Raw genomic sequence first — 14,079 nt, 5'->3', positions numbered from 1 at the left:
CCTATATGACAGATGAAAACAGATGAAATAAAGAGATCCAAGGTTAAATATGGATTCAGAAGCAGCTGGTTAGATGCTTACGTCAGAGTTCAAGATCACATTTCAGAATCAGAGAACAAGACACTAACCTGCAAAATACTTTGGGTCATAGCATGAGAACATGGGACTGGAAGTAAGGATTTAAACGGTAAGATGGGGATACTCATAGAGTAGCACTAAAGGAGAATTCTGAGCCTTTCTAAATTCTGAGTAGGGACGTGAGTCAGCTCCTTTTTAGTGGTACAACTCACTTTCCTAGTGGGATTTATTCAGGACCAAGGCAAATTGATTGTCAAACCTCTGTAGTTCCCTTGTGGCAGAGTCTGCTAGTTGCTAACCGTATCAATTTTCCCTTTCTTCATTAATTTTTTTTAAGGTTGCAATTCACCCAGATCAAAGATTATGTTTTCTGGCCTCCTTAAGTGTGCCCATGGGACTAAGTTTTGGCTAAACTGCTGCTATGGGAAATGCTGCGTGTGACTTTTGAGGTTTCTTAGTAGTAGGAAGAGTGTTCCCTTTTTACCTGCTAGCCTTTCCTTCCTCCTTCCCTCCTCCTTACTCCTTCTCCTTTCCTTAGCCCTTCACTCTTTCCTGCTTTCCTCCTTCCTGTGTTCTGGAACATAGAAATACAGGCTAGAATTCCAGAAGCCAACATGTAGCATATGGATGAGAGCCATATGCTACAATATAGATCAAAAAGGCACAAGGAACCTGGATCCCTGGTGACTGTCAAATGAGGACTTCTTTAAAGAAGGAAAGAAATAATCTTCCATGGTGTTATGGTTTGGATGTGAGGTGTCCTAGAAAAGCTCACGTGTGAGACAATGCAAGAAAGTTCAGAGAAGTGATTGGGTCGTGGGAGTCTTAACCCAATCAATGAATCAATCCTCTGATGGGATTAACTGAATGGTAACTGAAGGCAGGTGGGGTGTGGCTGGAGGAGGTGGGGCATTGGGGTGTGGCTCTGAGGTCTATGTTTGTATCTGGTAAGAGAATACTTCTCTCTGCTTCCTGATCATCATGTGAGCTGCTTCCATCTGTTACACTCTTCCACCATGATGTTCTGCCTCATCTGAGCCCTGAGGAATGGAGCCTACTGTCTATGGATTGAGACCTCTGAAACTGTGAGCCCCCATATAAACTTTTTCTCTTTTACAGTTGTTCTGGTCAGATCTTTTAGTCACAGCAGCAAAAATACTGACTAAAACACAAGGTGACTATGTATCTTGATATTTCTTAGATTCCTCACTCTATAGTTATGGGTTAATCTTAAAAGGTAATATGTTTGAGGGAAGCTTAGTGAAACCTCTGTTGTCCAGAGTTGAAGACAGACTGAAAAAAAAAAGAAAAAGAAAAAAAGAAAAATCCACAAAGCTGAATGGGGAGGTCTCAAATGACAACAGTGACCTGTGAGGTAGCTGCCTCTCCTCAGTGTGTGCACTGCATCTTGTATCCACTAGGCGTTTAGGACTGCAACCTTTCTTAGTTTTCAGAACCACTTTGTAGGATGGATATTATCATCCCCCAATTTTCTGATGAAGCAAATGATGTTCAGAGAAATTCTATGTCTTGGGTTAAGATTTCACTTTGGCGTCTTTCAGAGCCCAAATCCCAAGACTTTCATGTCATAGCTGCTTTTTGTGTGTGTGTGTGTGTGACAAATGAGAACTGCTTACTGCAGGCTACTCTCTAACAGCCTGCCTGGTAGTATTCGATGACTGATAACTCCCATAGGAAATTTCTCCTATGTAACTCCTATGAAAATAAAGCACTAGATGCTTGAAATCATAACCTCATAGCAAAGAGTTGTGATAGAGCTGGCCATTAAGATTATATATTGCCATCAGGTGTTTGAGAGAGGCTGTCGTTTACACTTGGGCACTGCTCAACCTGCACATTTGTTCTTGGAAGAAAAGAATTGGATGTGCCAAGGACAACTACATATTTGCAAGTTTTCTTTGAAGATTCACTGGGTCCTTGCGTGGAAGAACAGATCTCGAAGCTACATGCACAAGCAGGTGTAGAGGCATAAGCATAAATGTTCAAATGTTCTTTCTTTGCTAAGAGGCACCTTACCCTTTGCTACTTGAATGAGAATATTAGACAGTTCTTTTAAGGGACTGTACGGAGAAATATAGTAATTATTCTCTATCACTACTGCCCCCATACTCAGTGCAAGGCCAAGTGGGAAAAAGGGGATATCACTAATTAAATCATGCTCTGCCAATGAAAGATTCTTTTTGCCATTCTTCCCCAGACATATTTTGAATGCTGTTCCCAGCTGGAGAAGGAATTGTCCCAAGGGAACAAATGCTGCCTAAGCTCCTATAGTGCTGCCACATTTCATGATCTTCCAGGGAAACTGGCTTAGAATGATTTCTAGATAATAGTTATTACTTCTTCAGACAATGCCTTTTCTCCAAAACTGACAGAAACTATTTCACTATTTTAAATAACCTCCTCTATCGATCTACTGGAATCAGATCATATTTTATAAATATCTACTGTTCGGTACAGTGGCAATTACTATGTGTCATTTAGTTGGACTGGCCTTGACCTCAGATGGCTGGGACATATTTTAGTGTTTCATGACTGAGCTGAGGTAAGAGAAAAGTAAGGAATTTTGATTTTATGAACACAGACAAAGAATAATTTGTGGGATCTTTCTGGTTGAAGAGAAGTCTTTTTAGGAGAATATCTGGTCATAAATGGTTAAAAAGGGTGAGTCCCTTTTATTTACCTTGAAAGTGGCTTAGGTATGTTAAGAAGCCACAGCTGAGGGTCTGCAGAATACGTATTTAAAGATGGTGGGTAAATTCAGTACCTATATTACTATAGATACTTGCACCTTAGTGAATATGTACCTTACAATCTGCTTTTTTCATTTATTTTCTGAAATTATTGACTTAAAAAACAGTGTTTTCTAATTTAAATTGTTGCCTAGTGTTATATGCTATAATTAAGCATTACTGTATTTTTTTCAAGTTATAATTAGCATATTATGATGCCTGTGCTTGCAGAAATATTTTTATCCCCCAAATCGTAATACAGTAAAGATTGCAAAAGGGAGCTTTTGGGTGGAGGCCATCATCCAAGCTAATTTTGTCCTCGACCTGAATTCCTCTTGGCCCTTTGAAGTCTCTGTGATCCAATGTGGACGTTCTGTGAAGTTACTCATGACTTGTGAGCAGAGAGCATGAAAACCGTTTTCATTTTTCAATCAGTTGATTTTTTAATGCCTTTTAGCACTGAAGGCTTCACTTGTCACATTTACTTTACAAAATATGTCAGTGTTTTTAACATTAGCAAACAAAGCAGGAATCTTTAATTAATAGAAACATTTCTTGAATGTAGTTTTAGTATTTTGAGTCATAGCATTAGACAGCCTTGGAATGCACATGAACAATATGTAATTTGAAAATGCCTGTCTGGTTTTGTGGTTGGTTATAGTTTATTTAAGAAAAATGGAATACCTTGAGCTTTAATAATTTGCATTGTCTTGATATCAAATGGAATTTCTCATTTTAAACAGTTCCACTCTTTGACCTAAATTCATTTTTCAGAATCTATTCTACCATGAACTTAGAGTCGGAGTGGGGCTGAGGGTATCGGTATGGCTCAGTGATAAAGCACATGCTTAGCATGCACGAGGCCCTGGGCTTATTTCCCAGCACCACACAAAATGAATAAATAAATAAGTAAGTGGGTAATTAGCTTTCTGAATATTTCCACAATAACTAACACCCTTATAATTCTTCTATAGTTATTATTTAAATTATTGTAAAAAATTGTTTCATTATTTTCCTCTGAATACATTAATGGAATGTGGTGCCATTGTCTGGCTGCATAGATCATGATGAAATGCTGTTATTGTTGTCAAGAGAAAAGACAGGAATTACTAAGCTATGATGACCCTCCATTACTCCTGTCCTTATCTCCAAAGAGGACACATGTGTGCAGAGGAAACTTTAGGGTGATTGCGAGAAGGCTACCCAGGTAGTTCTTGTACCTCCGAGATCTTAGAGTCAGTTTCATGTAAATTTACTGGAATTTAGAAATAATGAAAGCTTTATCTACATAAACCAGTGTGGGGAAGATGTCAAACTCAGCAAAACGATTAGTTATTTTGAAAGAAATGTATAGTGTATCAGTATCAGCTGAATTTCATTTTAGAATTTTTAGTTAAGCAATATGTTGATCAGATTGGCTATTGGCTTTATGTCAGCTTTAATTATGGAAGAAATATTACCTAAGTGATAAGGACCAATGAATGGGAAAAGGAAGCCAAGATCATACCCCAAAACACAGCCTTTTAAGATATACCAGTAAGAATAATGGAGTCTACTAACATGAAATTTCACACTTATTTTGAAAGCTAGAATTCTCATGACCATTCTCTTAAGTTGCATTATTCAATTAAAAAAACACTAATCAAGTATCTACTATTAAACCAGGGCTGTGAGAAATCTAAAAGATTTTAAGGGAAAAAATGACCAGGGAATAAAACAGAACTACTGAAATTGAAATTTTAAAGCAATAAACTGTAGTCATAGATCATGGTTGCTTATATGAAAAGAATATATGAGGGGCTGGAGTTGTGGCTCAATGGTAGAGTGCTTGCCTAGCATGTGTGACGCACTGGGTTCAATCTTCAACACCACATAAAAATAAATCAATAAAATAAAGGTATTGTGTCCATCTACAACTACATACATATATATGTATACACACATATATATGTATATATATATTTATATATAAAAGAATATATGAGACTTACATATTGGTATTGGCAGTTGATGTCAGCCATTCACCGGCTAAACCAATGATATCCAATCCAGAGGAAAGCTGGTTGAAAAATCGAGGATGACCTAGAGATAACAGGCAAGCATCAAGGCAAACCCAGATTTTTCACTCTATCTTCAAAGCAAAAGGTCTGTCCTACTGTATCACATTAATGAAGTCCCATCACAGTGGTCTGTCTAATTGGGCTACCCAAGGATATTGGAGAAAGGAGGGCAGGTTGACCCAGTCCATACCAATGTTAGTAATAAAGATGCCCCCCAACTTATGGGCTTCTAAAGCATCATGTTTTTAAATATTTTTTAAAAGGTGACTATCATAAAGCGAATCATGCTTTATAATATTTTTAATTGACATTCAGTTGAGTTCCTTTCATATTTTTTAATTAGAGGATGTGGTGGTCTTGATTGTTTTTCTCAACTTTTTCAAGTTATAATTCAACATCCCAAGGATCTTAATTCCTAAATCAAATTTTGTTATGGAGAAGAGGCGTTAGGCCTCAAAAAAGGTTCTTAGCTCTTGAATTAAACCAAGGTTGGGGGAAGTACCTACTCTGATGCTGACACTAAGGTCATCCCATCATTCTTTGAGTGGCTGTGACAAACATGACATCAAGTGCTGATGTATTTTGCCCTTATATAGCCAGGTGCCTGATAACTAACTTGATTGCAGAGCTGACCTAGCATCTCCTCTGTGAAATAGGAAGACACAGTCTTCCTTTACTTATTGGGCTGCTGGTGCAGTAATTGTTATTGCTACTCAACTCTGAAGCCCTGTGCAACTCACACTTTGCTTTAACAGCCCTGTCCTCAGAAATTCAGGACTGTGGCCAAATTTTTGCCAACTTGGCATTCACCAAAAATTCAACTCCATATCAGCAGGCTTGGTTCTGCTGTCACGGAGGAGTCAACACAATAGATTATCTAGGGATGTGTGACAGAGAACTGGTGTTAGAAAGTTGCTGACAACTATGTTTCCAGTGGAAATTGCCTTTGCCTGTGAAATAACTGTCAGAGAGTTAGTGTTCAAATATTTCTGGTCTAACTCTCCTCCCTGAGATGGTCTGCTCTTTCCTAGCTGTGAGGGGGACTCATTCACAATAACTGAACTATGATTTCTTATGTCAGAAGATACCAATCTCTGCATCTCAAGAACCCTCAAAAAATAATACTGATTTTTTGAAAAAATAAAAAATCATAAACAGTAAATGTAGTGTACATATGGGGCCAGATTCCAGATGTTCATGTAGACTCGTCTGAATAGTTTAAGCTATAGCATTTACTCTATTCTGTTCAGTGTCAACAGAATCTATGAGATCTCCTGGAATATAAAGAATTTTGTTGAGCTGGGTGCAGTGGCACATATCTGTAATCCGGGAGGCTGAGGATCAAAGCTAGCCTCAGTAAGTTAGCAAGATCCTGTCTCAAAATTTAAAAAATCAAAAGGACTGGAGATTGTGGCTCAGTGGTTTAATTCCTGATACCAAACAAATTTTTTTGTTGAAAATAAAATATATATGCAACACTCATTTGAAAACTTTTAAACAACAAATATTAAATGTTATGTTAAACAGGACTGAATCATACATACGTACTACCACACTTTATCTGATAATGCATCAAAAGCACACAGCATGGCAGAAGCAAAAGTTGGACAAAGAGAGGCTGATACAGAGTGAAACATTATCTTTTTGCCCATTAAAATATAAAGCACACTGAGTCCCCCCCACCTTACTTTTAGCAAATAGCTACAACTTTATGCTTCCAAAATTTTCTACCAGAATTTCTATCAAGCAACAACCTAGTTTACATTTCAATTTACAACTCTCTGTATCCAACAAAAATAACAGATGACAGACAAGACACTGAGCAGCACAGAGCCTAAGGTCATGTAGCAGGAAAAAAAAAAAAGGTTATTTTTTCAAGTAAAGTTTTTCAACATAAAAATTGCAAGTGAAAATAAAAGGGATGGAGTAGAAAATCTATTGGTTAGGAGACATTTTAACTGACTGCAATGTGAGGGACTTATTTGAATCCCGATTCAAATGAATTAAAGCAAAATAAAAAAAATATTTACAACATTGGTGAGACACTTGGAAATTGTGTGTGTGTGTGTGTGTGTGTGTGTGTGTTTAGATTAAACAATGACATTGTGGGTTTTTCCCATAAAAAATGAAGTTTTTGAAGATGAAGAATATGTATGGAAGCAATAATACTAAATTGAGGATTTGCTTCCATATAATATAAAAAAGGGGGAAGCAGTGGCAGAGGTACATGTGAAATAAAGTTGTCATGAGTTGATAATAGTTAAAGCAGGGTGTTGGTACATGGAGTTCATCATATGATTCTACTTTTGCTTAGTTTAAAATATCCCATCATAAGAAGGAAGAAGGAAGAAGAACAATAACAATCATCAAAGAAATGTAGTGTATCTATAAATCACCTAAGTAGCTACTATGAGTGAAGCCTCACTAGTACCTGCATCAGTTCATAGAGAATCTATAGATGCTGGTTCCTTTTCTGAAGCAGTCTTTTGTTAATTTATACAGAAATTTCCAAATGCTTTCATCATCCCTTCACAAAATTAGTATGTTTTAACTATTCATTATTTTGGCTATTTATGCACTTAAAAAAATTTTTTTTTCACTGTGTGTAGCTACCTGCAAGGTTTACCCTACTGCTTCTGTATTGCCACCTAAATCAAAGACCAGCAACCTGGAGCTGTTTATGATATGGCAGCAACAGTATACCTTAGCGAGGGCCAACTCCCTGAGATGCAACGGAAAGCTTTACATTGCTAGGAAGATTATGAATTCTGTAAATGTGTACCTGCTTCCAGGGCAACAGAAATGGATGGCTGCAGACTAAATACCTAAATGGATTCATATGTTGTACTAATGACTGCTTTCTCTGAGCATCTTCAGTTTTGAGATGATATGATGTGCTATCATGATGAAATTATGTATTTTTCTTTTCTGTTTATTAATGATAAAAATATGTAGTCCTCATTTCTCTGAGAAAGTATGTATAAAGTGAATGAACAAAAGAAAAAACAGTGGACCAAAACAAGTCAAGCTAAAACAAACATGGGGAATTCTGACTCATTTTAAATCCAGTCAAATAACACTTCTTGTTCTCCACAGGGCTTGGGTGGCCAGCAGACCAAAGAGAGATGCATCTAAATTATTAGAGTGGTTTTCTTTAACTACTTAACTATCAGACTTTCTACATATAATTGAGTTGGGTTCACTCAGAAGTTATTTAGTGGAATTGGCAGACTTCAAAAGTAATTTGGAATTCCTTATTTTGAAAAGCTTCTTTGGCCAGCCTCATTATTTCATTATAACAGCCCTGCTCTGCTCTATCTCCCCCAACCTCCCCAGTCTTGGTCTTAAATCTCTCTTCTTATGACTAAGAAGGGTGAGAAGGAAAATAAAGGAAAAAGAAAGAGAAAGAAGTAAAAACAAAACAACAACAACAACAAAAAAGAACAGTGGGCAGCCAGTTGTGCCCTTGGGGGTTTCCCCATGTGGTGGCAAGCATCCTAAGGACTGCTAATTCCTGAGGATCTGTCTGCCCAAGAACTCAGCCAAGTCAGCTGCAGAGGGGAGAGAGTTACAAGGAAAAAGAAAATGCTGCTTCACTTCTGTGCTAAGAAACAGCTCAGAGGACCAAAACGTCCTTGAACCTGAGGAAATTGGAAAGAAATCACTTTAGCCAGGATTGCTGATTAGAGAGGACCCTGTAAAATGAAAGGGAGGCAAGAGGAGAACCTTGAGGTCTCCTAGTTGGAAACAGAATTTGGAGACTTGGAGAATGTGAAGAGAGGGTGTGTGTGTGTGTGTGTGTGTGTGTGTGTGAGAGAGAGAGAGAGAGAGAGAGAGAGAGAGAGAGAGACTGACTTTTTGGCTATCCAATAAGATGGTGCTGTGGGTTGAATTACATCCCTCAAATTCAAATCCTAATTATATCCCTACACATTCAAATCCTAATCCCTTGTTCCTGTGAACTGTGACTTTACTTGGAAATAGGGTCTTTATGAGTGGAATCGTAAAGTGAGGTCATGCTGGATTAGAGCGGGCCCTAATCCAAAGACTGGTGTCCTTTTCAGAAGAGAGAACTTTGGACAGCTGTGCTCAGGGAGAAGGCCATGTGAAGGCAAGGCAAAGACTGGAGCCATGTATCTACAAGTGGAGGAACACCTGCAACACCAGAAGTTGGAGGAAGCAAGGATGGATTTTCTCTGAGAGCTTCAAAGAGATCATGGTTCCGCCAACACCTTGATTTTGAACTTTTAGCCTCCAAAACTGTCAGAGAATAAGTTGCTACTGTTTCAAATCACCTAGTTGGTAGTAATTTGTAATGACAGCTCTATGAAACTAATACAGAAAGGGAGGAAAACAGGCCCAAATTCTCCACAGTGTCAATGACAGGGAAGGGTAGGTAAGATTTATCAGGACAAAACAGGCATGAAAATGGAGGTAGAAAGAATAGGGGAACCTGCTCTCTAGGTCCTGAATAGCCTGAACCTCAAAATGAACTTGACCTATTACCATGTATCTGTATCTTTTTAATTTATTTTTACAAGAAATAATGATGAGGGTTTTTTGGTTTGTTTTGGTACCGAGGATTGAACCCAGGAGCGCTCAACCACTGAGCACATCCTCAGCCTTTTCTTATATTTTACTTAGAGACAAGGTCTCTCTGAGTTGCCTAAGGCATCACTATGAGGCTGGCTTTGAACTCTTAGTTACGATCCTCCTGCCTCAGCCTCCTGAGCCGCTCGTATCAGACACATGAGCCACTGTACCCAGCTCAATGATGAGCTTTTGCGAGGATTAATTTTATGGCCACTGAGCACTTTGCCTTTCTTTACCAGGTTGTGTTTCTCCTTCACCAGGAGTTTGCTGTCCTCACAACTGGCCAGGGGACATGGAGGGCATTGCTTCTGTGTGTTCACCTGGCTCTCGCCCTTACCTGTGCGAACCCCATACTTCAGGGTGTCTCTGCAGTCAACCAGGATCTGCTCCAGGGACTCCGGGTGGTCAGAGAGCTCCAAATTAAAGCCCTCCATGCCTTCCAGCAACTGGTGTGGGTGATGGAAGTCCAGCACCTTGGTGGAGCGATCGAATGTTTTGCGAACATAGTTGAGGAGTATGTCCACCACTTCGAGTAGGAACTGCACGGTTTGCTCCTCCCCATTCTTAGCTGGAAGCAGATCTGAGAGGGAAAGCCAATGGGTGGTTATCACCTGCCTTGTACCTGGATTCTCTCGATCCAGAGATCCCTAATATCAGCCATGATATCCATGAGGCCCAATTTCATTCCAGGATGTGTATATGCACTGAGGTGACATCCCCAGAGGGAGGCCCGTATGCATGTACACAGAAATTTTGCATATACTTTACAGGGGTTTACAGACTTTCTGCTCATCAGACTGCTCGTACATGGACTGGCGTGCTTTGAGAAGCATTGAGCAACCTGCCACTGCAGTTCTCTACTTGAGTCTGAAGGGCACTTGTGAGCAGCGTAACCAGATATTTCTAATGGGCCCTTGGGGGACCAAATGTCCCTATACATCTGGTTTGATGTTAATGATGTGCTTGATCTGTTGATGGCAGAGGGTAAAGCCTCTGCTGGAAGAGTATGAGGTCCCTCCTGAAGAGGGTGGCCCTTTGTGCTGTCCTCAGACAGTAAACTAGAACTGAAATTGAGGCCTCAAGAAGGTGATAGAAGGGATTCCTGTTTTTCTCTTGACCTCATCCTTTGGGGCCTAGTCAGGAGGGGAGGGTTGGTGGTGGGGTGGGGAGCTAGCCAGGAAGAATGGTGGGGACCCCCACTGAGATCAGCCACAGCTCAAAAAGCAGGTTTCACTGTGCCTACTCCTAGATTATCTCTAAGGTTTTAGTCAATGTTCTGGTCTGGCTTCTGTGGCATTCCGGGGAGTTCATAGAAGTGGATGGCGGTGGATTCATCTTCGAGCCACTTAGGAGACAGTGGTGGAGCATCTCCTGAGAACAAATTTATGGGGGCACAGGAACTGGTAAAGGATCTACAGAAGGACAGTGAGTTTTAGGGTTGTCCTTGGTTATGAGGGCTAATTGAACAACTTCCCATAGGGTGATTATTTTGGGGAGGAGTTGGCAATGTTAGAGGATAAATATGATTAAGAAAATCACTATATTCTCTTATATATAAGATTTCTTTGGATTCTGAGATTTTATGAATCCATATTTGTGTCTGCATGTATCTTTAAAGTTGACTGTTTTATGGACTTCACTAATCTACCTTCCAGAATGATGGGCTACCTGGCAATAGGGACAGAGGGTGTCTGTTATACTGCAATGTTAGAAAAGCAGTTTCAAGAGAGTTCACAGACAGTAATGACATTTCTTGGCAAAAGAAGTAAAATTTCATGAAAAAGTTAAGACATCATCAAGTAAGGAATCAACTGGCTAGTAGTGCTAGAGCTAAGAGCCAGGGGAGGGACCACCTCGAGCAAACAGGTTGGAGAAGTCAGTCTCTGTGCGTCTGAAGCGGGCATCCCGGTCACTGTTTTCACAGGAGATCAGGTTCTTGGAGGACTGCCTCTCCTTAAAGGCACTCACAAGACGACTCTTCTCTTCCAGGCTATTGGTCCTCTGCAAGAATCCTAAGGTATAAGAAGCTGGGTCAGAGAAATTAGAAACTACCCAGCCACTCTGGACCAGGTCCCCTCTTCAAGCAGGACTCTCACTTCTGCTAAGAAGAAAAGCTGAGTATCTGTGTTTTATATATAGTGGTTCTGGCATGGCTAGCCTTGAGGCAGGAGGGAGGGCAGGGATGAGGCAATGCCAAGTGCCATCAGTGGCAAAGACCCAGTCATGCAAGAGAGAAAATAGTAAGTGAGGCTCAGGCTTCTTTGAACGTGATAGTGAACTCAGAGCTAAGTCAACTGGACAGCTTCCACTCCAGTAACCAGCCTCAGGATGGGGGTGTTGAAGGAAGGGACCCAATCAGACAGGATGCTGCCAGCCTCAGGTTTACAGGCAACCAGAGGAAGGAGAAGAGAGAAGAGGAAGGGAGAGGACTACAGGGGAAGAGGGTGAGATCCAGCAGAGACAAGAGGAAGGATGAGGACAGCAGAGGGAGGAGGGTGAGGGCAGCAGAGGGAGGAGGGTGAGGGCAGCAGAGGGAGGAGGAGTGGGAAGGACAGCAGAAGGAGGAGGGTGAGGACATCAGAGGGAGGAGGAATGAGGACAGCAGAGGGAGGAGGGTGAGATCCCGAGGATCATGGGAGATGCTTTCCTCTGATGCCAGGGAACCCTCACCGGATTGAATATCAGTGTCATTTTTCTGCAGTTCAGCTTTTCCTGTGCTACCCACTCTGTGTTAAAGGTTTTGTAGAAAGATAAGAACATTTAAAATCTTATGGGCCTTGGCATTTAATTTATAAGTGTGTACAAGGCACCTGTTGTGGAAGAGCAGTTTGGGATGCATTTAGGGTGGGAACTGATGAAGACTGTAAACAGGGGCTTACAGTCTAGCAGATGACAACTAATGTTGTGATGGAGATAGAAAGCCATCTGAGAACTCCACAGAGAGCTCTGGGCCCAGTGTGGATTCATAGCCCCTCACTTCTTTCCCTAGAGGCAGGAGAATATCTCCCACCTGATGTGGGCAGAGCAAATGATAGCAACAGCAAAGGGGAAACAGGGTTGAGTCGAAAAGGCTCTGCCAACCTGGGGTATGCTTCCTTCAGCTGCCCTCCCGGGCTCCCGCCTACAAGCCCCATCTTTCCCCCAGCATCTCCTATCCCAGTACAGCCTCAGCCTGAGCCCAGGAGGCATCACACTGAAAAAAGCAAGAAAGTGCTAAGCTTCTTGGTGACACCAAAGCTGTCTTTGTGGATACTAAGATCCTTGGGGAGTTGCAGACATCACAGGACAGGCTTGGAAGAAAGTCCCAGGAGGTGTAAAGGAAGGCAAGTTAATCTGGGAATTCAGCTTCATTTCCCTAGGAAGAGGATTCAATGGTGATGAGTGGAAGAGGGATGGGGAGTGGAGGCCATGGGGATTAGAATCCTCCCCCACACAAGCCTTTCACTGTTCCTAGCACATTTTAAAGTCATTACTAAGCCCCAAAGGACATCAGAAGCTGGAGATACACTGTAATGGTGCTGCATATGTGGATATGAAGATGGGAGTTGTATCTTTTCCTTCTTCTATTGTACTTTCTTCCTCTTCTAAATCCCCAGTATCCAGATGCAGGTGCCAGCACTCATTTTCTGGGAGGATGCAGGGTCACCTAGTTCCTGAACCCTGACACTGCTTTCCTTGTCCCAGAAAATGACCTTGGAATTTGCCAGAGTAGAGAGACCATATGCCAATGCGGGTGAGGTCCTGTCCAGCTGAAACCCACTCTGCACTCTCAGATCTCTATTGGTCTTTTGACTTACTCCTGGGAAGGCTTAAGTATCCTCATCTTGAAACTCCTTTGGAAACCAGTGACTGGGAGCAGGGCCACAGTTTAGGCTTTTGGATACTGTCTCCAAAGAAGGCTTTCATATGGGCTCATCCAGAGATGTCCTGATGGAGCTGAGTGATGACAATTATGACATAACTTTAAACCTGTTTCCTATTCCTGGACTATACATCTAGGAACCCAAATTTTCTCTAGATTGCATAATTATCTTGTGAAGAGCACACTTACATTGCATTATGATTTGTGTGAAAAACCATTAATAAGCTAATGTAAACTTTTAATGTAGACTGTCCTTTCTTTCACTTTAAGAAGGCATTGTCTTTCTAAAATACTGGGATCCTCAAAAAGGTAAATGCAGGTTTCTCTAGGCCCAAAAGGTCCTGGGAGATCACTGAGATGAAGGGTGATAGGGAGGTGGGGGCTTTGACAACTTCCCTGGCTAGTAAGGAGTCTTGGGAGCAGGGTCCCTGAGACTGGGACAGGCTATCCCCCCTCTCAACTCTGCACTCCATGTGTGGATAATTGTCATGGAACTCTACATTCTGAGAGCAAATAGTAAAGCCAAGGACAGCCAGGGAGCAGTTGTGTTTCTGCAGGTCATAGCTGGCTTGCCTTAAAGGGAGAACAGTGAGGTCCTGTAAGGACTCTGTCTTTGGGCTGTGAGCTTGGGTGGGGTGGAGTGTTCTTGCTTTTGGTTCCCCACTCCTGCTCCCAACCCTTGGGGAAAGGGGAGGGCAGGGAGCTGTGTGGAACCAGAGAGCACCTGGCTTCCTCC

At 41.3% G+C, this 14,079-nt stretch overlaps 1 protein-coding gene and 2 long non-coding RNA genes across 5 annotated transcripts in view; 2 read left to right on the top strand and 1 right to left on the bottom strand.

Annotated features, from left to right (window-relative positions):
- The window catches only part of LOC113183298 (uncharacterized), a 28,196-nt gene extending 18,484 nt beyond the window's left edge, over positions 1 to 9,712 (top strand). Inside the window, exon 3 of the long non-coding RNA XR_003300850.2 lies at positions 8,953 to 9,712. This is a non-coding gene — a long non-coding RNA (uncharacterized LOC113183298). The remainder of the gene's footprint in view (positions 1 to 8,952) is intronic.
- Gad1 (glutamate decarboxylase 1) overlaps positions 1 to 14,079 on the bottom strand; it is a 39,521-nt gene that overhangs the window by 17,075 nt on the left and 8,367 nt on the right. For all 3 annotated transcript variants that reach the window (XM_026389580.2, XM_026389581.2, XM_026389582.2), the window contains exons 4-6: positions 11,335 to 11,493; positions 9,819 to 10,061; positions 4,820 to 4,910 (exon numbers count right to left, since the gene is read on the bottom strand). In XM_026389580.2, coding sequence (XP_026245365.1) covers positions 4,820 to 4,910; positions 9,819 to 10,061; positions 11,335 to 11,493 — 493 coding nt within the window. The remainder of the gene's footprint in view (positions 1 to 4,819; positions 4,911 to 9,818; positions 10,062 to 11,334; positions 11,494 to 14,079) is intronic.
- On the top strand, positions 167 to 2,052 carry LOC144256926 (uncharacterized). The gene is made up of 3 exons (XR_013344326.1): positions 167 to 187; positions 1,031 to 1,163; positions 1,887 to 2,052. It is a non-coding gene; the product is annotated as an uncharacterized LOC144256926 (long non-coding RNA).

The sequence above is a fragment of the Urocitellus parryii genome, chromosome 1 (assembly GCF_045843805.1).
Source record: "Urocitellus parryii isolate mUroPar1 chromosome 1, mUroPar1.hap1, whole genome shotgun sequence".
Classification (NCBI taxonomy): domain Eukaryota; kingdom Metazoa; phylum Chordata; class Mammalia; order Rodentia; family Sciuridae; genus Urocitellus; species Urocitellus parryii.
This window is presented reverse-complemented; position numbering and strand designations above follow the sequence as displayed.